Here is a 25,701-nt window from a genome sequence, read left to right as displayed (position 1 = left end):
CTTTGAGATACTCAAATAGGCAGAAGGCACCTTGAAATTGGCCTGGGAGGCCAAGGATATGATCCCATCATTTCTACTGAAAACCATCCTGGAAGTACCAAGGACCTCAGGAGGTCAATAATTTAGCTTTACTTTTTTTTTTTTTTCAAAGGCTACCTATAGCTCTCCAGGGCCCTTCTGGGACAATAGTCTTTGTTCAAATAAGGCAAGGCTTTCCTTAATTAAATCACTAACACTACTCCTCTCACCTGAACCTGTACACTATCAGAGTTTAGACCTTTATCTGTGAAACCTGACCCAGTCAGAGTACAAGGCAACTTTGCTTCAGGCAGAATTTGTAATACATTGGGAGTGTATTCTTTTTCCCAGTCTCTTATCAGATGCTGACTTATTTCTTTTCTTTTTGGAGTGGATTTCTTGAAATTTTCATAACTATGGTGTGAAATGTTGAGTGTGAAGGAAATATTTTATTTTCAAATGTCTATACTTTCTATATATACATAAATTTTAATTCATTAAGAAGCCCTGAGCCATTCAAATTTTACTCAGAACACAGACTGTGCACATGAATCTTTAAATGTGGTCTCTCAAACTTTCAATATTACTTTCTCTTGATTTTAAAGTTCTTTATACAGAGATATATTCAAAATACATTTTCTAGGTACAAAAGAATCCTGGAAAAGATATACTTTTGAATTTATAGTAACATGGTTCCCTTTTATAATTTTTCAAATGAAAAATAATAAACTAAAAGATGAAATTTATCATCTGTAAAATATTTTTTTTCAGCTCTGATGATGCCTTCAGTAAAGTTAATTTAAATTATCGCACAGAAAATGGACTGTCTCTGCTTCATTTATGTTGCATTTGTGGAGGTGAGTGCTTGAAGCTCAATACTTTATAAACTAGTTGTACATATACTATATGGTCAGTGATTTGAGCTGCTTAACCATCTACAAGAGAATTCTATTTATACTCAATTTTCTCTTTTGTTTTGCCCCCACAGCTCTGAAAACCTTCAGTTGAAGCAGTAAATACCAGGCAGATATTCCAATTGATTTAGCTCTGAGTTTGTTTCATTGTGCTTCTACCCTGAACCAAGTCACTCAGCTAGCTTGCTTAGCATTCCAAAGAGCATTTTGCAATATTGGGCATTCCAGTGAGGGATTAGGTTAAGTTTAGAAGTACTTAAAGCAGGGTTTCTCAACCTTGACTCTCTGACATGGTGGGCCTGACAGTTCTTTGTTGTGGAGGGTAGTCCTGTGCATTTTATAATATTTTAGCATCATTGGCCTCTACCAACTGGATTCCATAGCACCTCCCCAGTGGTGACAACCAAAAATGTCTCTAGATATTGTCAAATGTCCCTAGGAGAGCAAAATCACGCCTGGTTGAGAACCACTGACTTAAAGCATTCCTCAAAACATTATCAAGCAATTGCTTCACAACCTGCAGTAAGATATGTGGAAGGTAATAAATGCCAAGGATAAAATCTCAAAGTGAAGACTGATCAAAGAGAAGATTAAGAGTTTAATTTGGCTTATGTTTTGTTTTGTTCACCAATGCATGCATCCCTAACACCTAGGATTGTAACTGGCATATAGTAGGTACTCAATAAATTTACTTAATTAATGAATTGATAGTTAGTATTTACTTTTGTTAATTCAAACTAACATTCATTGAACTCAGCTTTTAAAATAGAACACTGATGTATATGTATTGACTTTCATCAGATCTCTTAACCATTTCTGTTTAACCAATTGCTTAGACTGCTCTGATCCAAATAAACTTGACTGCTAATGATGTTCTGAAGATTCCTGTACAACTAAATTTTTATCTAAGCTTTTTCCCTAATAGTTTATTAAGATGATTTTTCATGTTTTTATGTTTTAAAACCATGATGATGAGAGCACTAAATTAAAAAATGTAACACAAATGCATTAAAATGCACAGCATTGATGCGAAGTTTTGTAAGTGTTATAGAAATGTTCACTATTAAGTAAGGCTGTCAATTAATAGAAAACTTAAAAAAATGGCCCGTAGAATGGCAATCTGACCCTGTCATACATCAGTGTGACATTTATCATTAAAGAGAGATTTTAAAATCACTTAGTCTACCCCCTCAACAATTTAACCTTTTAAAACTTTTCTCTTTAAGGCAACAAGTCTCATATTAGAACCCTTATGTTAAAAGGGCTCCGCCCATCTCGACTGACAAGAAATGGATTTACAGCCTTGCATTTGGCAGTTTACAAGGTACAGCATTTTTGTTCCAATAAGTATTGTATGAGAACCAAGAGTGTGTGTTATCTTTAGGCTCCTTTTTTTGTTTTCCCCCCTCAAATTAGTAATGATGGAAAACATTAACAGTGACCGGAATATTACAATACTGGATGGGCTTCTTGCTCTTTATTGAGTAGGCTTCATCTAAATACCAGACACATACTCTTTTTAATGCTTTCTATATTTAACTCATTTAATTCTCACAAGAACTTCGTGAGGGAATACTATGGTCTCCAAAGTTACATGGCTAGGCAGTGGCGAGCCAGGAATGAAGACCTGGCACTCTGGTTCCCCCGCCAGAGCTCCTTATCAGGAGACCAAGCTGTCTCTGTACAGAAGGGGATGAGGCTGCATTTGAAAAATTCATGAAAGAAGCACATTGAAGTTCCATTCTTTTTCTGCATGTTTTCCTTCATTAAAAATAATAAATAATAATAATAATTATATATATATATATCTGGGGTTCCCTTTAGTTCCTTTTTTTTTTAATTTTCTACTTTTGCTCCAGTCATTTATTTCCTTATATCAGTCCCAGGTTCCGACCTAATTTCAGTACCTGATAAGAAAGTAAGTAGAAAAGTGGCTTGGAAAAACTGAGGCCCTCAGTATTGAGATAGATTTTTCAGATTTTCATAAATACGTACTTATATACATACTAGAGGCCTGGTGCATGGAATTCGTGCACCCTCTCCAGTCTGGGACCCCTCGAGGGATGTCCTACTACCAGGATCGGGCCTAAATGGGCAGTTGGACATCCCTCTCACAATCCAGGACTGCTGGCTCCCAACTGCTCGCTTGCCTGCCTGCTTGATTGCCCCTAACTGCTTCTGCCTGCCAGCCTGATCACCCCCTAACCACTCCCCTGTCAGCCTGATCGACACTTAACTGCTCCCCTGCTGGCCTGATTACCCCTAACTGCCCTCCCCTGCCAGCGTGGTCACCCCTAACTGTCCTCCCCTGTAAGCCTGATTGCCCCCAACTGCCCCAATTGTCTACCTCCTGTATGCCCCAAACTGGGGACCATTCCTGCAACTCAGGTATGTACCCCAACCTGGAATGGAACCATGACCTCCTGGTTCATAGATCAACAATCAACCACTGAGCCATTTTTAATTCAAACCCATGTTTGTCTGGCTCATAGACTTAGATCCTTTGTAACCATGCCTATCAAAAACTCTGTTTTTTATTCATGGTGATTCATAGCCTGGAAACTGTTGTCTTTTTTCCTGATATATATATATTTTCCTTTCTGAGTACATGTATTTGATTGCAAAATTGAGATTTTTATTTCAACTATCCTAAAATCCAGGACCCAAAACATATGTTTTATAGTTTCTGAATCCTCCATCTTTAGATCAAGATTTCTCTGTCTTGATACAACTGGCATTTTATATTGGATAATTTCTTGTTGTGGGGCACTGTCCTGAGATTGTAAGATGCTAAGCAGCATTCCTGCCTGGCCTCTCTTGTCTAGAAGCCAGTAGCCATTTCTCCCATTCCAGCTGTCAACACCAAAAGTATCTCCAGACATTGCTCCTGGTGGTGGGGGAGGGGGGGGGGACTCCTCACTGCGAACCACTAATTTAGAAGATAAAGCAAATTGATATTTTTAAAATTCAAGTTGCCTTTCTGTTGGAACAAATAGTTTCTTGATTAGAGATTGCATTTTCCCCAAGTGGGAATTTTTTAAGATAATAATAAGTAAGTTCTCAAAGAAAAAAACAAAATTCTGAAGAATAAAAAAGGAATCTCACTTTTTGCATACTTAACTAAATCTTCCAGTTGATTGCAACTTTTAAATACCCCTAGCTTTTTGGCTTAGTGGATAGAGCATTGGCCTGTGTACTGAAGGGTCCCAGGTTCGATTCTGGTCAAGGGCATGTGCCCAGGTTGTGGGCTTAGTCTGCAGTAGGGGGTGTGCAGGAAGCACCTGATCAATGATTCTCTCTCATCACTGATGTTTCCATCTCTCTCTCTCTCCCTCTCCCTCTCTGAAATCAATAAAAATATATCTTAAAAAAATAAATACCATTTAATCCTTATTCCTCAATTCGAGGAACTAGAGAACATTTATACCCACAAATTAGAGTATCGTTAGGATGGATTTCTTTATGCTCACATTTCTTTTTAATAACCACATATTTCATAGTCTCTTTCTAAATTAACCTGGTCTCAATAAACAGTTAATAGGATAACTACAGATATTAACTTATCCTTCAATTCTTACATCAGACAGAACTGTTTCCTGAGGAACCGTCCCTGACCCAAGTCTCGGTTAGGTGCTCCTCCATTGTGTTCTCTTTGCACCCTGTACTTGGCTTAGAATACTGTGAATGCATCTAGATTTTATTACCTGGTTACTTCTCTACATCTTTTTCTAGGTTAGGGGGTCACAGTCTTCCATGCCTTCAGGAATGAGGCAGGTAACATAAATGAATGCACATGTTAGATAATATGTCAAAGTTAAGTAGGAATTAGCACTTAGATTCAATATTTTTGAGATGGAAGAAGTGGTAGAGACTATGCAAGTTAGATAATTTATACCCCATGTAAAGAGAGCAGTCCATATTCAGATCCAGCTAATCATTGCCATGTAGGAATGTAAGCCCAGTGTTGCCCAAAATTTCAGAGAGTCAGAAATTATATAAAGTTTCCTGATATTTAAATGTTGGCTATTAATTCAAAATTTTAGTTATAAAATACTATGCAGGGTAATATACATCTGTTCCCCAGTTTGTAATCTCTGATAGAAATTATGAATACTATTAAAGTCAGGGATTAAATCTAAATGCTTATCATCTTAAAAGTATAGTAAAAAAAAAAAAAAAAAGAAAGCATAAAATGGATTAACAATAAACAGAGTTAAGGAAATGGAGGCTATGAGTATTGATTTCTTTTCCAAAAAGCAAAAGATTAGTCATTACTTTTTAAAAATCTTTATTGTTTTGAAAGTATTAAATAGGGCCTCTTCCCCCCCCCCCCATTAACCTCTTCTGGCCCTCACCACCCCATTGGATTAGTCATTATCTTGAGGCATGGCAGGGTCACAGAAAATTTTTTACAGCAGTGTTTTTCAGTCTTTTCGGTCTCACCTCTTTGGATAAATAAAATAAGTAAAATTTTAAAATAAAGAAACTAGAAGGGAAAACAAATTAAAGAAATTATAGTATTCAATTTGCTTTTCAAGCAGCATGTGTTTGCATTCTGACAAACTCCCCGAGATTCTGATTTAGCCCCTCCCTGTGAAATCATCACTGTATTATTGAATGCGAGGACAAGTATATTCAAAGGCCAATGGGAAGCATCCACCAGAAGAAAGTGACTAGGGGAAACTGGAAAGTAGAAAGTGAAGGTTCAGTGGCGGTGTTAAGAAGAAATAGGTCAAAAGCAAATTTAGAGGCTTTAGCCTGGAAAACGTATAAGCACTTAATCTAAGAGTATGTTCCTTCCCTTTCTTCTTCTTTTTTTTCTTCAAAATTTCAAGCGAAGTCAAGTATTCCCATCACACTAAAACCTTTAATAATTGATATCTTTTGTGAAGATAAATGCAGAATTATTTCAACAAGAGGCATATGTAGGTGTGAACTTCATGAACAGTTATTTTTATACTGATTAATGGATCCTTTCATTGGAAATGTCTATGACTCATGAGGCAGGTCTAGTCCATTAAAATCTAATGCCTGGGACTAAATACATTTCATACTGAAGTTCTGCATGCTCCCTTGTCCTAGAAGAGACCTTAATATTCTCTTGACTACAAAACTGCTTTTCTTATTTTTCCTCTTACCAACATGAACAGGCTGTGACAATTACTGTGCTGGGTAAATTGGGTCAATGAAGAAAATTACTTAGAAATGCACATCCTATCTAATAAAGAGGGATTATGCTAATTGACCCTCACACGGTCACAAAGATGGAGGTACCCACAGCCAATAAGGAGGGGATATACTAATTGACTGCCATGCCCTTAAAGTTGGCGATGCCCACAGCCTCAAGATGGCTGGCAGGGGAGGGCAGTTGTGGGTGATCAGGCCAGCAGGGGAGGGCAGTTGTGGGGGACCAGGCCTGCAGGGGTGGGCAGTTGGGAGGGACTGGGCCAGCAGAGGAGGGCAGTTGGGGGGGGGACTGGGCCGGCAGGGGAGGGCAGTTGGGGGTGATAGAGCCCGCAGGGGAGCAGTTAGACATCAATCAGGCTGGCAGGGGAGTGGTTAGGGGGTGATCAGGCTGGCAGGCAGAAACAGTTAGTGGCTGATCAGGCAGGCAGGTAAGCAAGCGGTTGGGAGCCAGCAGTCCTGGATTGTGAGAGGGATGTCCGACTGCCGGTTTAGGCCCAATCCCTGTGGGGTCCCAGATTGGAGAGGGTGCAGGCTGGGCTGAGGGACACCGCCCCCCCCCCCAGTGTACAAATTTCATGCACCAGGCCTCCAGTTATTAAAATATTTCTTTGTATACCAATATTTGTACATGTGGAAACTCAATCTTCTTTCCAAACCAAGTTCAACTCTGCCATGTGACACTTCAGGAAACATCAGAATAGAATCTACTTATATAAAAACTCAGGGTGGTGTTCATCACGACCAGAACTGCCGTGGCCAAGGGGAAGGAAGTCAGTCCTGCAGGGGTTGTCTTGGCAATGACTGCGCCCTCCCCTGAGCTGTTTCCTGTAAGGGTGGGGTTTGAGGCAGGAACCCACCCTGGAAGCGTGGAGGCAGATCTTTCTAAAGTGTGCCCCATGGCAGCATGGTCAGGGGTGAACCTGAGTGGGGGTGGCTGAAAGGCTTAGAAAAGACAGACAAGAGAATGAAAGCCGGGTCTCAGTGGGACGCTGCTTCTCTGAGAGACAGCGACCACGCCCACAGCCATGCCTTTATTTTATAGCAGATGCTACGAGGCAAAGTAAGGGCGTGACCAAGATGTTTACAGCATTATCCTGGGTTTCAGTCCTACATGCACCTGAATTCTATCAACCCTATATCACTCAGGCAGGTGGGGCCATGTGTTCGGACCATAGGTTCAAGCTTACAACTACAGCTGTTGGCTATAATTGTGGTGGGAGGGCCCTGCCCTCCAAGCTGGGACTTGCACATGGCAATAAGAGGACTGTGCCCTCTCATCAGTCCAGTTGTGGCTCCCCACAATAAAGTTTTAATTCTGTTTCTTTGTTACTAATGTTGTGACCCCACCCCATAACCAAGAAATAATTTCCGGAGGATGAGGCCCAAGAATCAGGATTTTAAAAAGATTCCCAGGTGATTCTAATGTGCAGCCAAGGCTGAGAACCACTGCTATAGATAATATTAAAAATATATCTAAATGTGCAATTCTTTGTCCAAAAAATGAGCATGTTCAAAAATTAAATGAAGAAAATTTGGATATACTCAATGGAGATTTTCACACACATTTGAGTGATGATTCCATTGATTCCACAGATGATGCTGAAAAGGAAAATTTTCCCATCGAATTTCTTAATAGTATTACTCCTTCGGGAATGCCATGTCATAAATTAAAATTGAAACTGGGTCAATCATCATGCTATTGAGAAATCTGAATAGTAAATGGGGTCTTTGTAATGGTACCAGATTTATTATCAAAAGACTAGAGGCCCGGTGCACAAAAATTTGTGCACTCGGGGGTAACGGAGTCCCTCAGCCCGGCCTGTGCCCTCTCGCAGTCTGGGACCCCTCAGGGGATGACCACCTGCTGGCTTATGCCCGCTCCCCGGGAGATTGGGCCTAAGATGGCAATCAGGCATCCCTCTGGCAGCCCGGCAGCCCTCGGGGGATGTCCACTTGCCAGTGGGGAGCAGATCTAAGCTGCAGTCGGACATGCTTAGTGCTGTTGAGGAGGCAGAGGGGCCCCCATCACCACCGCTGTACTGGCAGCCATCAGCATGACTTGTGGCTGAGCAGAGCTCCTCCCATGTGAGAGCACCCTGACCACCAGAGGGCAGCTCCTGCATTGAGCGTCTGCCCCCTGGTGGTCAGTGTGTGTCATAGTGACCAATCATTCCCAGTCTTTCTGCTGTTAGGGTCAGTTTGCATATTACCCTTTTACTATATAGGATAGAGGCCTGGTGCATGGGTGGGGGCTGGCTGGTTTGCCCTGAAGGTGTCCCGGATCAGGGTGCAGGTCCTGATTGGGTACCTGGCCAGCCTGGATGAGGGGATGATGGCTGTTTGCAGCTGGTCGCACCCCCTTCAGGGTGGGGGTCCCCACTGGGGTGCCTGGCCAGTCTGGGTGAGGGGCTGAGGGCCGTTTTCAGGCTGGCGGGTGACTGAAGCTCCCAACCTCTCCTTTTTTTCTTTTTTATTTTTATTCTTGGATTTATTTACCTTCTATGGATGTCACTGGAGCTGAGAGCTGGCTTTAGCTCTGAGGCTCGGCTCCAGCTCTGAGACCTTGGCTGCTGAAAGCAGTTTTCTGGGCTTTGTTTGGCTTCTATAATTGCAACATTGTTTCTTAGACTGAAGCTCAGAGTCTGGCAGCGGCAGGTGGGGAACCTTGGCTTCCTCCATCACTGGAGCAAGCAAGCCTCCTGTTCACTTCAGCTGTGTGGCTGCCAGCCGCAATCTTGGTTGGCAGTTAATTTGCATATCGCCCTGATTAGCCAATAGGAAGCGTGTCGTAAGATGGTTAATTACCATGTTTGTCTATTATTAGATAGGATTACAACCTAACATTATCAAAGCTGAAGTATTAACAGGATCTGCAGAGGGAGAGGCTGTTCTGATTCCAAGAATTAATTTGTCCCCATCTCACACTGGCCTAATTGATTCGACGACGGTTTCCTGTGATGCCAACATTTGTGATGACTATTAATAAATCACAAGGACAAACTCTAGATAAAGTAGGCATATTCCTACCTGAACCTGTTTTTGCACATGGTCAGTTATATGTTGCTTTCTCTCGAGTTTGAAGAGCATGTGATGTTACAGTTAAAGTTCTAAGTACTTTATCACAAGGGAAATTAGCAAAGCACTCTGAAAGTGTTTTCACTCTTAATGTGGCGTACAGGGAGATATTAGAATAAGTTTAAGCACTTTATCAGTCATTGTTTGCATCACTGTTGCTTTTATATCATGTTTTTGTTGTTTTCATATCATATTTTGTCATTTTTATATCATGCCTCTGTTGTTGTTATATCCTTTTGTTGCTGTTTATTAATTTATATATTATTTTCATATACATTTTACTAATTTCCTTTCTTCTCTCACATTTCTATTATAGAGAAAGGGCAAACAGCAATATTAAAATATCTCTGCTAATTAATTCCATTTTTTTTATTTTTTTTTTATTTTTCATTGATTTTTTACAGAGAGGAAGGGAGAGAGATAGAGAGCTAGAAACATCGATGAGAGAGAAACATCGATCAACTGAGTCTTGCACATCTCCTACTGGGGATGTGCCCGTAACCCAGGTACATGCCCTTGACCGGAATCGAACCCGGGACCCTTCAGTCCGCAGGCCGATGCTCTATCCACTGAGCCAAACCGGTTTTGGCTTAATTTCTTTTTTTAAATAATATATTTTATTGATTTTTTACAGAGAGGAAGGGAGGGGGATAGAGAGTTAGAAACATCAATGAGAGATAAACATTGATCAGCTACCTCCTGCTCACTCCCCACTGGGGATGTGCCTGCAACCAAGGTACATGCCCTCGACCAGAATCAAACCTGAGACCCTTGAGTCCGCAGGCTGATGCTCTATCCACTGAGCCAAACCGATCAGGGCAATTAATTTCCTTTTAATGTGCATGAATTTTATGCACTGGACTACTAGTCCTATATATTATAGAGGTAATATGCAAATTGACCCTCACTCCATCACACTGTCAGAAGATGGCTGAGCCCACAGCTGAAGTAGGGTTCCCGTAACACAAGATGGCTGCACCCACAGTGAGGTGTTGTTCCTGTAACAAGCTGTGATGAGCGATCAGCAGGGATCTGTGGCTGCATGGCGCTAGGCTGGGACAGGGGACCTGAGGCTGAGTCCCCCGCCTGGTGGGGCTTCACGGGGGACCTCAGGCTGTGCCCCTGTCCCGGCTTCCCAGCCGGGGGACCTGAGGGTGCATCAGGGGACCTGAGGCCATGCCCCCTGCCCAGTGACAGTCTGGGGGACCTGGGTCACGCCCCCCACCCAGCGGGGCTTGATGGGGGACCTCAGGCTGCACCCTCTGCCCCTGCAGCTGGGCTGGGGGACCTGAGGGTGTCTGGGGGACCTGAGGCTACACTCCCCACATGGCGGGGCTTGACAGGGGACCTGATGCTCCACCCCACACCTGGTGGGGCTTGATGGGGATGGTGCCGGCTGGTTCTGGATCTCGCCCAATGGGGGTGGGGCCAGCCGGGTCTGGTTCTCGTGCGATTTCAAGGTGCACGTGGGTGGGCGGGGAATTGACTCTGGGTCCCATGGCGTGCCCCAGACTCTGACAGGAGGAAGATTTCATGTAGATTTTACTAATTTTCTTTCATCTCTGACACTTCTATTATAAAGGGCAAATAGCAAAATTAAAATATTTCCTCTAATTAATTCCCTTTTCATGTGCATAAATTTCGTGCACCAGACCACTAGTATTACAGAAAACAATATAGCTCAACTCTGAGATATTACAGATAAAAAAAAAAAATGAGTTATTTCATGATTAAACATATTTGGGAACAGAGTGGACTGAGACATAAGATGAACATTTTAATAGAATTAGGTCAATCTTAGGGGTAATGCATTTACTATCTACACTAATAAAAGAGAAAAATGGTAATTGGCGTACGGCGATACCTTTTTCATTGGCTAATCAGGGCTATATGCAAATTAACTGCCAACTAAGATTGGCAGTTAACTGCCAACAAGATGGCGGCTAATTTGCATATGTAAGCACAATGCAGGGAGGCGAAAGGGAAAGCAGGAAGAAGCCCCCTGCCACTGACAGTGATCTGAAACCCATGGGGGAGCTAAGAGCTGGGGGGCAGGGCAAAGGCGGCCCTGGGGCCGCCTTTGCCCTGCCCCCCAGCCATGATTGGAGAATCAGGCGCCTTTTCCGCCCTGGCCAGTGATAGCAGGAAGTAGGGGTGGAGCCAGCGATGGGAGCTGGGCACGGTCGAAGCTGGCAGTCCCAGGAGCTAGGGGTCCCTTGCCTGGGCCTAAAGCGAAGCCCACGATAGCGGCTCCCCCCGCTGCCACTGCAGGTCCCCGCTGCCTGGGCTGGACGCCTAGGCCAGAGGTGTCAGGCCTGGGCAGGGGTGGAGCCTGCAACCGCGGGGAGCTGGGGGTCCCCTGCCCAGGCCTGACACCTCTGCCGGAGGCCTCAGGCCTGGTCAAGGGGCCGATCCGGTGATTGGTGATCGGAGGGTGATGAGGGTCAACTCCTCTAGCTGAGGTATCAGGCCTGGGCGGGGGGCGGAGCCGGGGATTGGGGGGATATGATGGTCCCCTTGCCCAGGCCTGAAGCCTGGGTCAGAGGCGTCAGACTTGGGCGGGGGGTGGAGCAAGCGATCAGAGGGAGATGGGGGTCCCCTGCCCAGGCATGATTCCTGTGCCAGAGGCCTCAGGCCTGGGCGGGGGCCAGAGCCAGTGATCGGGGGGAGATGGGGGTCCCCTGTCCAAGCCTGACACCTCTGGCGGAGGCGTCAGGCCTGGGCAAGGGGCCGATTAGGCGATCGGAGGGTGATGGGGGTCAACGCCTGAGGGCTCCCAGTATGTGAGAGGGGGCAGGCTTGGCTGAGGGACACTCTCCCCCCCACACACACCTAGTGCACGAATTTCGTGCACCGGGCCCCTAGTAAATATATAAACCTATACTCATAAGGATCTTGAGTTTACAAACATTTGCACATAAATAATGCCATTTGATCCTTCTTATAGTACTATACAGCAGGTATTAGATCCCCGTTTTAAAGGTAAAAAACAAAGAGTTAGGGCTTTCACATGAAAGGCAAAATATTGAGCCCTAGCTGGGTTGGCTCAGTGGATAAAGTGTCAGCCTGCGAACTGAAGGGTTCTGGGTTTGATTCCGGCCAAGGGCACATGTCTGGGATGTGGGCTCGATCCCTGGTGGGGGGCAAGCAGGAGGCAGCCAATCAATGATTCTCTCTCATTATTGATGTTTCTATCTCTCTCTCCTTCTCCCTTTCTCTCTGAAATCAATAAAGAATTTTTTTTTTTAAAAAAAGAAAGGCAAAATATTGGGAGTAGAAGAGTCATTGGGAATTGAGGCTAACTTGTCATATTGAGAAAAGCATAGGATTCAAAGTCAGAAGACCTAAGTTCAAATCCAAGTTCAATTTCAATTTCAATGTACATTAAAGAACAATATTTTATGCTATGCTATGCTATGCCAGTTGAGTTCTTGTAAGACAGACTCTTAAAGGGACTTGAGAGTGCAAGAGATTTATGTGGAAAGATCAGCTAAAGCTCTGTGGAAAGTCAAAAATGAAGCATGGACTTTGAAGTCAAATAGACCTGACTTTGTATCTAGCTGCAACACTTACAAAATATTTAGGTTTCTACAAGTAACTTAAATTCTTTGATCCAAACTATCAATAGTTATAACATAGACATAATACAATTGGACCTAACATGAGGTTAGGGGCAGCAAGGCAGTTGAAAATTTGCATATGACTTTGACACACCAAAAGCTTAACTGCAGTTGGCCCATTTCTTCCACAAACTCAAGCAAGTACAGATTGAAAAAGCACTTTTGATTGGGGATCTGTCTTGTGAAGTCATGGTTGGGAATACAAAAATACTGTTTTCTGTCCACCACTGGTTGAATCTGAGGATGTGGAACTCTGTGAATCTGAAGGGCCAACTGCGTTTGTTGAAAAAAAAAAAAATCCACATTAAGTGGACTCCTGCAGTTCAAACCATGTTGTTCAAGAGTCAACTGTAATATTTATCTTCTGGGTAAGTTGGGGAGTTTGAAAAATGTGATGTGGATAAAGCATTTTACATCTTAATAAGTAATTTGTAAGTAACAATGATTGTTTTGTTATATTCTCTTTAGCATGGCTTGGTAAGACAAAAGTTTTATTTTTATAGTATTTAGTGAAAAATTGTTTAGATCAATCAGAGGTCAACCTGAGAAATCCAACCAAGATTTGAAAGCATAATTTAGTACTTCTAATTTTTGACCTCACCATTTGACTATGCTAAAGGAATCATAACATACATTATTTTAATTCTACAAATTTTGGCTAAATAAGGAGAAAATACAAAGACAGTAGAAGAAAAGATGAATGTGTGTTTACTAGAATATGCCTGATAGATAAATATGTTATATGCTTCATGATTTACATATAATTTATTTTAATTTAGTTTAGTACAGTGCTTACCATAAGGTATACATTCATTAATAAATATTTGTTGAATTAAAGAGTATCTATCTTTCTACTGATTTATAAGAGTTCTTCATATATTAAATATACAAACCATTTGTCTGTTTTATGTGTTGTGACAATTTCTCCAATTTGTCATTTATCTTATATTGTGTTTTTTTAATACTTTCATATGCTCAAATTTATCACATTTTCCTCTATGTAAAAACACACACAATTCTATGCTTAAAAAGACCTTCTCCACTTCCCTGCATTTAAATGCCTGCTCATCTGCAGGGAAAAATGTTTTAAGGTAATGTCTCTCCCATTTATCTCAGAGACTGTTCATGTCTTTAGCCCTCACCATTCAAAATTAAAGGTTATTATTGAGTTTAGATTTAATGCCTATGAATTTTTTCTGCAGGAGGGAGAACTAGTCAACATTTTCTAATTTCCAGTACTGGTTCAGAGTTTTCCTCTGTTTTATTCATTCAGTGTTTTCAATGGATAACTAATGAAGTACAGGAAGTAAAGAAATGGTGTGGTCGGGGGGCGGGGGGGGGGGGCATAAAAAGAAAGGTGAAAGAAGAGCTAAATGGTGGAGTCAAATCACTAACTTGGAAGTTTCCCTGAGTCCCAGACTTCTATGTCCAATAGTAAGGAGTTTCACTGAATATTGTTTGGCAGGTATCTTTTAAGTGCTTTCTATGTATTGTCACATCAGTTGTGGATACACAATTTATATGTATATCACATTAGGTTGAAACAGTTATTGTTCCCCCTTTTTTTTATAACCAAGGATATTACTGTAAAAGGGTTCTATAACTCACCCCAGTTTGCATAGTCATTAGCAGAGCTGGAATTCTAACTAGGGAGACTTATTCTAGTATGTACAAACTTAACCCTGCATTGTAATTATCTCAAACTTGTAAAAAACAAAACATTTATTTCTACCTCAGAAACTACTACTTTTTAGTCTTCTCTAACTCAATATCATGTCATTCCCCAGCTATCTATTGCACTTGAAAAAAATCTGTACACCTAATACCATGGCCAGTGAGACCCTACAAGAGCAGATGTCTTAGATTTCATCTTGAACATTATTCCCCCCCCCACCCCCCCGTTTTAATCTTCTACTCAACAATGGCTTTCAAATGCACTAAGTTTATCTCCATTTTAGGATTTTTACACTACTCCCTATCTTGAATGCCCATTGCTGAAATTGTGGCTTGGATTTCTTCCTTTTGGTATTGAATATTCATCTCAAAGACCACCTCTTCAGTGAAGCTTTCCCTGACTACTCAAATTAAAGTAGCCTACTTTTATCACTTGCCTGTTTTATCTCATAGCCATTGGTACATCACATACACACAGTAAAAGTATAAGCTCCATGAAAGCAGGGATTTAACTGTTGTACTCACTGTAGTGTTTCCCCTACTCAGAGCAATGTTTCACACACCATATAGTCTCCATAAATATTTATTGAGGGTCTAAAAAGTTTATTGAAAAGGAGAATGATGAAATCAAAACTGTGTGTGGGAAAACTTATCTGGTAGCCGTGTAGAGGAAGGACTACAATGAGAAAAGGCTTACTCAAGGAGACTAGTAAGAGGGCTATGTAAAGTGGAGGGTGATAATAGAAATAAGAAGAAATGTGATAAGTGTTATTGAGTTAATATCAGCAATAGCTAAAATTGATTGAGTTGAAGGGGCTCAGTGTCATTTAGAATAAGAAAGTGCCATAAATATAAATAAGGAATGCCAAGAGATGACAGATGACCCTGAGAAAATTATGAATGGTATTCACAAAAGCAGTTTTGAATTTCTAATTTGAGATGGCATTGGTAGGCAGGATACATGAGATTTGAATTTATTAAAGATAAAGTTATCAGATTGTGTAAGAATTACCAAAGATGAAATATAGAATGAGAAAGGACTAAACTCCTAAATCACTAACTTTTTGGAGACAGTGACAATGAAGAGGCAAAGAAAAGGAAAACAGAAATATATATGGCTTTATGAAACCAAAATAAAGAGGGATTTCAAGAAGATGATCTGACTACAGAGATGAGGGAGATTATTGACATTTGATTTGGTAAACCAAAATTACCTCTTGAAGCTGAGGAGATGGATTCAGAACAGTGATGAGGTCCTAATGTTTCAAGTGAAAGAAACAGGAATGGTTATTTCTCTTGGTTATAGAGGGTAAGAGAAGGGAGTAGTATGAGAAAAAGCAAAGGGCAGCGAGTAAGGAGTGTGGTGAACTCTGTTGGGATTTATGCAAGATTTGGGTCTACATAGCTAAGGATTACTAAAGAAATGAGGTCAGAGTTGTCAGTAGTGAATATCAATAACTTTTCCCAGAAAACAAAGGAAAGGATAGAGATAAAATTAATTACCTTGACTTCAGTAAAAAAAATAATAATAAAAATTTGTTGTTGTGTTATTTGGTTTTTGTTTAATAGAGAAAACAAATGTCTCTAGACTGAGCAGTAGGAGCCAATGGAATAGTAAAAGAAGAAGAAAAATTTATTTAATTTTCTTGGTAGAGCAGATGTGCAGAGCATAAGATTTGGAAACTACTGGCAAACCTCATTTCATTGCACTTTGCTTTATATTGCTTTGCAGATTCTGGTTTTTTACAAATTGAAGGTTTGTGACAATTCTTCATCTAACACGTCTGTGGGCACCATTTTCCCATTAGGGTTTGCTCACTTCATGTCTCCGTGTCACATTTTGGTAATTAAAAAATATTTCAAAATTTTTCATTTTTATTACATTTGTTATGGTGATCTGTAATCAGTCATTGCTTTGGGGAATGAACTGTGCCTATCTGTGTAAGACAGTGAACTTAATCGCTAAAGGTTGTGTATGTTCTGACTGCTCTACCAACTGGCTGCTCACTACTTCCTCCCTCTCCTCAGGTCTCCCTATTCCCTGAGGCAAAAACAATATTGAAATTAGGCCAAGTCATAACTCTCAAATGGCTTCTAAGTGAAGCAAGCGTTGCAAGTTTTTCACTTTTAATAAAAAACTGGAAATGATTAAATTTAGTGAAGGATGCATGTTGAAAGTTAAGATAGGGCAAAAGTTAGGCCTCTTGTGCCAGCCGTTAGCCAAGTTGTGATTGGAAAGGAAAAGTTCTTGAAGGAAATTAAAAGTGCTACTCCAGTGAACACACAAATGATAAGAAAGCAAAAGAGCCTCATTGTGGATAGGGTGAAAGTTTTAGTGGAATTATCAGGCCCGGGCAAACAGTGTCAGTCAGCTTGACGGAGACTCAGATATGGCACTCACCTGCAGGCTCTTCAGGGGGAGGGCTCAACAAAGGAACAATGGTCTCTGCCAGCACTTCTGTCTGAGAGAAAGCTGCCCCTCCTTCTATTGCCCCAGTGCCAGACAACTCAGCTCCTCCCCACGTGCTCCTGGTGCCTCTAACTTTGGAACTCAGAGTGACTGAGTCTGATTAAGTCCCTGTGTGAGCCTTTTAAAAGGAATGCCTAGGAGTCCAACTGCCCTCCTACTCAGCCACAATTCCCTCTGTTTTTTTACAGATAGAAGTTATATGTTATTCTCTTCCTGCCACTGAAACCGTCAGCTGGGTGGGCTGGTATGGGGCTGGAACCCCTCGCTCCTCCGGTAGGACCTCTGCAGCCGAGATGTCCCTCCAGATTTTTTATCCACCACATGTGGTGTGGGACCAGCCCAATCAGCATCTCCATCCTCCTACCAGTCTTAATGTGGCTTCTTCTTTATATATTCAGTTGTAGGACTTCTGTTCAGCTAGATTTCAGGCTGTTCTGAATGAAGGTTTTTCAGTAGGTTAGGTGTAATTTTGAGGTAGTTGTGGAAGGATTTCAGTACTACATTTACCTATGTCACCATCTTGACTGGAACCCCCTAAACTTTGTTTTTTAATGGAAGAATTTTCTTAACCAGCAGTATTTGAAATGATATGTATATGCATAAATGCAGTGGCCAATCCTGTGCCTACTTGACATTCTTGCCACTGAGTATGTTTGAGATGTTAATGGGCCAAGTATTACAGAACTTGTGGTTTGAATTCTTACTTTGAGGGAGAGGGTTAAACATAAGAACTTTCTTTGCATACCCTTCCATATCTGGTGTTTTAAGACTATGTGACCCTCCACATCACTCTTTTGAGTGTTCTGATTCATAAAATTAGGGTTATAAAAATAATTTTTCATAAAGTTTTTTTAGAAATATTTCATTTTTTTAGTTTAATATGTTTTTATCAACTATTTTTGAAGTTCTATCATGTACCAGATATAAAAGGTTAATTACATAATGGATTCAATTAGTGGTAATTGCTATTAATATTATTAAAAAGTTCCATGTCCCTTCAGAGATAGAAACGCAATGCAAATAATAGTATAAATAACATAAATATTACTTTGTCATTTGAATAATTTATTCTCACAAGCTCCAGTGATACTCCCAACATTTTCACTATTATAATGAGTCAAGTTAAGAAAGACACTATTAATTAATTATATATAGAGCCCAAGACACATACGCAGTAGAGAAGAAGCAATTACTAAGCTACCATGAAATAGCCCATGGCAGTCAGTTCAACACTGCAGTCACTAGAGAAAGGACATTTATTGGAGTGACCTACATGTAAGTTGGGATTCAATTTGCAAGAGCCTCACCATAGGTAAATCTCCTTTCTGTCTTTCATGGTCAGGTGGTATAGGATTGTAACTGAATGGCCTGTCATTTGTTCCTACCTTTCAACCATCTGAGAGCTGCTGCTCCTTGATATAACAGAAATCACTTAGGTTTTCTTTGGGTACCTAAACTGTCAGCATTCAGACCTGCTATTAGTATAAAGGTAACACTAAGGATGTGTTTCTTTACAGGATAGTGCAGAATTGATCACTTCCCTGCTTCACAGTGGAGCTGACATACAGCAGGTTGGGTATGGCGGTCTCACTGCCCTGCATATTGCTACAATAGCTGGTCACCTGGAGGTAAGTCACACCTTAGTTACCTGTATAAGTAAACCTGCCTCTTTGTATTCTTGTTCACATACCAGCTTCTTTTCAAATACTGGCTTCCTGGAAGTTGTTTACTTTTTAGCAACTAAACCCACTCATTTATTTTTTTGGATCAGATTAAGCTATAAATGTTCTTTTGATAGTCAATTCAATCTACTTTATGACAGTGTAATAAAACATCAGTTAATATAAAAATGGCTAGATACACAGAGACTTTATAGCAGTAAGAGCCTAGGTTTAGGAGTCAGACAGTTCAGTTTCCATCACTTACTGTTTACCTCACACAAGTTACTGTACATCAAGACATCTATCTATGTTTTCTTCATTTATGAAATAGGAATAGTAAACAACCTATTGTAATGATTAAATTAGATAATCCATGTAAAGCACTTTGCCGATTGTTTCATACAGAGTAAGGACTCAATGAAAGATTATTCATTGTGCACTAGATACTGATCTAGTTGTTGAAGTGACATAGCAAGAAAGACAGGCAAATACTCATTATCTTAGAGTTTAGTTGTTGGGAATGAGACAGACAATAAAGAAAGTAAAATATTGCCGAAACCAGTTTGGCTCAGTGGATAGAGCATCGGCCTGCGGACTGAAGGGTCCCAGGTTCGATTCCGGTCAAGGGCATGTACTTGGGCTGTGGGCACATCCCCAGTGGGAGATGTGCAGGAGGCAGCTGATCGATGTTTCTCTCTCATCGATGTTTCTGACTCTCTATCTCTCTCCCTTCCTCTCTGTAAAAAATCAATAAAATATATTAAAAAAAAAGAAAGTAAAATATTATACAATGTTAGTAGTGAGTACTAGGAAATAATAAAATGATGTAAAATGAAAACAAAGTGATGAAGAAGTAGGCACCATTTTATAAGCTATAATAGAGGCCCAGTGCATGAAATTTATGCACCAGTTTGGTCCTTAGGCCTGGCCGGCAATCAGGGCCGATTGGGCCTTCCAGCTGCTGGCCGGGGCCTTCCTTTGTTTCGCATTGCCCCCTGGTTGTCAGTGCACGTCATAGTGAGTGATAGAACTCCCAGTCTCCTGGTCAAACTCCTGAGGGGACACTTTGCATATTAGCCTTTTATATGTATAGATAGTGATGCTATGTATCATATATATATAATTGCACATACAGAAACCCTGAGGTAGAAAAGAGCTGGATGTGTTTGAGGGACATGAGTGAGCCAAAGTTATTACTGTAGTGTGAGCTGGAGGTGGAGTGATGGAGATGAGGTCAGATTTCACACTGCAAGGCTCTTACTTTCAATAAGTATTAGCATATTAATAGCAAAGTAGTTTTCTTCATGTTGACATTTTCACTCCTTACTATGTCATCTTATTTCCCACAAAATAAACCTTTTTAGTGACATTCATTGTAAGTATTAGGGAATTTGTGTTAATTAAGAGAGGGGAAATCCATATAGAGTCACTTAAATATAATCTTTTTATAAAAAATAAACCAATTGAGGCCAGTGATAAAGTAAATAAAAGGTAAGTATCAAGAAGCCTGAGTGGAAGAATTTTTGATGTAGACCTTGAGTGCTAGTGAAACACCTTCAAGCTCTGAATGCCAGGAAAATGACAGAATATTTTTTGTAAAGCAAAATCCTTTTTGCCTGGTGCTAAATTAATTACATATGCAAGTGCTAGATCTAAAACAGGGTCAATAGCAAGGTGGTTAAGAGCTTTGTCTTTTCATCTCCTACTCAAATAGCTCTTTCCTTGCTTTGTAATCATAGTTTGGAAGGAACTATCATATTGATTCTACAAGCCTTAGGGAAAATTCTACTAATATAATTCCAAATTGTTCTCTACTTTTTTTTTTGCAATTCTCCATGGGTTCTCTATCCTCCTTTACAAGCTGTTGTAACATTTAATGACTTTTAATGTCACTCATCAATGGTGCATAAAACAGGTGTACATTTATTAGGCTTTATTCTCTTCTTATCTAATAGACTAAATAAGTTATAGATCAGATAATAAAAGATAACGGTATCCGAAAATCCTCATATTAAAAAATGCAGAATTTTTTCTTTGACTTATTTCAAAACTATTAATTGTAATAAATAATCAATTTCAATGTGTTTTAGTTGCCCTCATAGTCATTCATTCATTTAATAGATATTTTTGAGCCTCTACTTTTTTCATAGCATAGTCCTAGAATATGGGAACGATACAAGAACATATGACATCGTATTTCCCCCTAAGCACCTTATAATGTAGTTGGATACACAAAATGAATACCCAGGAAAAATTACATAAGCAATTTAAAAGTAAAATAACAATCTATATATATAAAAACCCAGCAGCCAGAATGCCGTAATGACCAGAGCAACCGGTCGCCATGACAACCACTGTGGCCAGCAAACCGGCTTGATTGGGGGCTGGGGCTGGACAGCCAACCTCCCTCAGCAATTCCCCCCAGCTGGCCCCTCCCCTGATTGGCCTCTGCCACCCGGATAAAGGGCGGGGTGGCCGGCCAACCCCCCGTGACCCTTTCCCCCTGGCCAGTCCCACCCCCAATTGGCCTTCCCCACCCTGATTGCCCGCAGCCCCTCCCTTGACAGGCCCATCCCCTGATTGCCCCCCCCCCCAATCAGGGGCAGGGCTGGCTGGCCAGCTGCCAGCAGCCTCTCCTCCCAGCCCCGATGGGCCCCTACTACCCTGATTAGCTCAGCGGCCCCACCCCCCAGCCAGCTCTGTCCCCCATCAGCCCTCCCAATCTGATCATGGCCCCCCTCCTCCAGGCTGCTGGTCCCTGATAAGTCACTCCTACCCCACTCAGGGGCTGGGCCAGCTGGCCTACTGCCCACAGCCCCTCTGCATGGACGGCCCACCCCAATCAGACCCCCAAACCCAGATCAGCCCATGGCCCCTCCCCCCAGGCAGCTCCATCCCAGACGGCCCTCCCCCCCCCACACACACACCAATCAGGGGCAGGGCCCGCCAGCCAATTGCCCACTACCCCTCCTCCCAGCCTTCCCGGCCATGATCAGGCCCTGATAGGGTGGTTCAGCTGGCCAACCTCCCACCGTCTCCTCTTCCCAACAGGCCCAGCCCTGATCCACCCTGATTGGAGCCAGCAAGATCCCACCCATGCATGAATTCATGCACTGGGCCTCTAGTATAGTCATAATGAAGGAGGATGAAAGAGCCAAAGACCAGAGTCAATTTAATAATTAGGAATAATTAGAAATATGAATGTCAAAGAATACAAAATTAGAATGTATCAATGTGAACTAAAAGATTTAAGAAAGGACTTATGAGAGGGATTTAAAAATGGGCTGAGCTTTGAAGAGTGGTGAGAGCTGAACAGAGGAAAGAGGAATTATGTCCAAAATGTGAAGGAAAAATGATCTGAGCATATTTAGGTGAAAGTGAATAGAACAATAGCATGAAACATATTATGAAGAGTCCCTGTAGGTAAATTTGGATGTTAGAAATGGACCAGACTAAGGAAACTGATAATGGAAGACTAAGGAGTATAATTTAATTCAATAACAAATTATTATGGTTTACAATGTATAATACACAAGACTAGATGGTATGGTAGGTTAATAGAACACAGAAGCTCCCACTTTTTAAATACACTTATAATCAATAGGATTTTTCTACTAGGAAATGGGGAGCCATTGAAACATTTTCAGCAAGAGAATGATTAGAGATTTAATAAATAATGTGTTGAAGAGGATTTCATTGACCACAGTATTTAGTATAGATTCCAGAATGACAATATGATGTTTAAGCAGACAGAGAAAAGGGTTTGGGTAAAGGGTTCAATTTAGAGCAATAATCAATTAGTTCCAGACATGTAAATTTACTAATTAAATGTTCATTAATAATTTATAAATATACAACTGGTATTCAGTGGAGAAGCTGAGACTTGATTTAACTTTTTAGAAATCATATGTGCAGAGGTTATATCTGGAACCATAACAATAGCTGAAAGGTGCAAATTGGGTCTAATAAATGGCCAAAGATCGAGACTAAGAGAATATCCACAGAGACCTGAAGAATTAGTGAATAGCCATTGAGGAAACAGAGCAGGATGGGTCAGAGTGGTATAAGGAAAACAAGGGTATTGTAGTATCACAATAATGCAGTGTAAAGAGAATTTCAACAGATAAAGGATCCTGGGTATCAAATGGTACAGAGAGGTTGAGTATAGTATACATATAGTATTTATTTATTGTATCAACAATTTATGCTTTTTCCACTCCTATTTTTTTTACTCTGCTTGGGGGGGATGGTGACAGTGGAACAGTGTGAGTTTCCTTTCATTAGTAGTCACTTTCTTTTATTGCCTACCTTTCTCTGTAAAGCAATAACTGATGCCAAGTCTGATAGGCCTCTTTGTCTGCACATATCAAATTCAGACCCTCCATTAGTGTCTCAAGTGTGTTTGTCCTCCCATATCTGTGAATTCTATTAAACAATTTTACAATAAAATTTACATTGACTAGGCAGCTGTCTCCTTCAATAATAGAAGAGAATGTGCTGCGGTTTCCTAGAAATGCTGACTGCAATTGCAATTGGAGACTCAGATTTAGATTTACTGTGCTTTGAAAAGCAGCAAATATTGGTTCTCCTGGCTCTCAATACTTCTCCCTGACTGATTTATGCATCTATCAATACATATGCATATGCTGCTTTATGCAAGGCCCAACATCCTGTTGGCAATCGATAAACATGTGTTAAACCCTCTTCTCCCCTTTGAGTTCAGGGGACATGTGCATCATGTGCTCTCTCAACCATGAAGATTAAAAAATATTAGCTTGCCCTAGCTGGTTTGGCTCAGTGGATATAGTGTCGGCCTGTGGATTGAAGGGCCCCAGGTTCAATTCCAGCCAAGAGCACATGCCTGGGTTGTAGGCTCCATTCCCAGCACTGGGTGTGCAGCAGGCAGCTGAACAATGATTCTCTCTCCTCATTGATGTTACTATCTCTCTATCCCTCTCTTTTCCTCTCTGAAATCAATAAAAATATATTTAAAAAACTATAAAAATAAGAATATTAACTGACATTTGGTAGTGCTTTATTATTCACATGCAATTGTCATTTGGTTATCCTGTGGGACAACTACCATTAGACTCAGTTTCTCAGTAAAGAAACTGAGGATTAGAGAAGTTAAATGACTTCCACAGGGCCATTTAGACAATAGATACATGAGATGGATAGGACTCAACCCTGGTTCTGAAGTCTTGTAAATAAAAGAACAGTTCCTCCCTTGTGACCCTTGTATGTATTGCTAAAACAGAGCTTACATCCATAGGACACAAATAATATTCAGAAAACAAAACATAAACTTTCTATATTACTATTTAAAGGCTAGACATTGCTACATATACAACAACAACATTAATTGGTTCAAGAATAACTTAATATGGCACTTAGTATATGGGCACCAAAACCCATGTAGATATAATGCATGTAGGTGAGCATATCACACACACCTATACACACATACACATATACTGTGTGAACACTTTATACACAGTCAAATAACTCTTTAAAAGTTGTTATACTTGAGTGTGTCATTGTGTCGTTTTTGCAGTTATCAGAAGACCAAGTAGCAAATAGAAAAAGCATGTCAGAAATAATGCAATATATCATGCAAAGGTGTCATGGAGTATTTTATTTTCCACAAAAAGGCATAGTTTTATATACACTTTGTGGAGGTCAGAGTATTATTTTAATAGGTGAATTCATTCTATCCTACCTTATTCCACTTTCAGATTGTAAACACTTATCCAAGCACTGCTTTGGAAATGCTTCCCAGTTGTTATATAATTTATTTCTGATTTCAAGGAAATGCATTGATGTTGTTCCAGTTCATTCTTAACTAAATAATGTAAATGTTTTAGGAGAGAATTTTGTTTACCAAGAAGCTTCTGACTCTTATAATGGCTTTAGTTTTTCCCCCAAAGGCACAAACAAGCAGATGCTTGGAATTATAAAATAAAATGTGGTCTCTCTCTCTCTCTCTCTCTCTCTCTCTCTCTCTCTCTCTCTCTCTCTCTCTCTTAAAGAGATAACTTACTCATGAGTTTTACAATTAAAACGTATCAGATCTGCCTCCAATCCTATGAATAAGTGATAGTCCCTTGTGAACTTCGTTTGGAATCAGAACTAATAGTAAAACACACACACACACACACACACACACGCACGCACCAGTTGTATTTAATAGCTTTGAAATGATAATGGCGTACCAAGCATATCAATTGACTTAATCCTCACTTGGGATTTTATCTGCATATTCCTTATGAGAAAACAGAGGCACAGAGCAGTTAAGTAACTTGTGCAAGGTGACAGCTAATAATTTGTAGAGCAGGTGTTCACACGCTGTCAAGTGTCAGGGCCAACTCTCACAGTGATGTACTGCCCTTCTAACCTAGGTATTTTATATTTTTATTGCTAATGTAAATGACATTGTATTTTTTAATTTTTATAGTTTATTTATAAAAAGTGTATTGGTTATTAATTTTTAATTTTATAACCATTGAACTTACTGATTTATTGTTTCTATAGATTTTTAGGTGAGTCTTTTGGATACTTCTGGTTTATAATTAAACTTCTTAAGTGCAGTAATAATTTTTACTTATTTCCAATAATTAAACATATTACATTTCTCTTTCCTAATTGCTTTGGCTGATACTTCCAGCACAATTGTCATTCTTTAGTTGAATCATCTTGGTTTCCCACAATGACACAATCAATCATGGCACATTTTTCTCCTAGCCTGCTATTGAACTTGCTTTGCTAATGTTCACAAGCGAGGTTGGTCTATGGGCTACTTTTTTGGATCATTATATTGGTTTACTAGGGTTTTCAGAACAAAACGCCACCGACTGCATGACTTACATAGTTTATTTTCTCACAATTTGGAAGCTAAAAGTCTGATATCAAGGGGTAGGCAGGTTGATTTCTTCTGAAATTCTTTCCTGGACTTGCAGATGACTGCCTTCTTGTTGTGTGTTCACCTGGTTGCATCTGTCCATGTACATGCCTGGTATTCCTCTGTGTCCTAATCTCCTCTTCTTATAAGGACATCAGTCATATTTTATTAGAGACCACCCTAA

The 25,701-nt window shown here is 40.5% G+C and overlaps 1 protein-coding gene across 1 annotated transcript in view; it reads left to right on the top strand.

Moving 5' to 3' along the window:
• LOC308517138 (serine/threonine-protein kinase TNNI3K) overlaps nucleotides 1–25,701 on the top strand; it is a 283,922-nt gene that overhangs the window by 14,356 nt on the left and 243,865 nt on the right. The window contains exons 3-5 of the mRNA XM_081088195.1: nucleotides 790–875; nucleotides 2,159–2,256; nucleotides 18,476–18,586. Of these exons, the coding sequence (XP_080944321.1) occupies nucleotides 790–875; nucleotides 2,159–2,256; nucleotides 18,476–18,586 (295 nt within the window). The remainder of the gene's footprint in view (nucleotides 1–789; nucleotides 876–2,158; nucleotides 2,257–18,475; nucleotides 18,587–25,701) is intronic.

This window comes from Myotis nattereri (assembly GCF_964212035.1).
Source record: "Myotis nattereri genome assembly, chromosome: 3".
NCBI classification, from domain to species: Eukaryota; Metazoa; Chordata; class Mammalia; order Chiroptera; family Vespertilionidae; genus Myotis; species Myotis nattereri.
The sequence above is the reverse complement of the archived record's forward strand: the minus strand, read 5'-3'. Positions and strand labels throughout refer to the sequence as shown.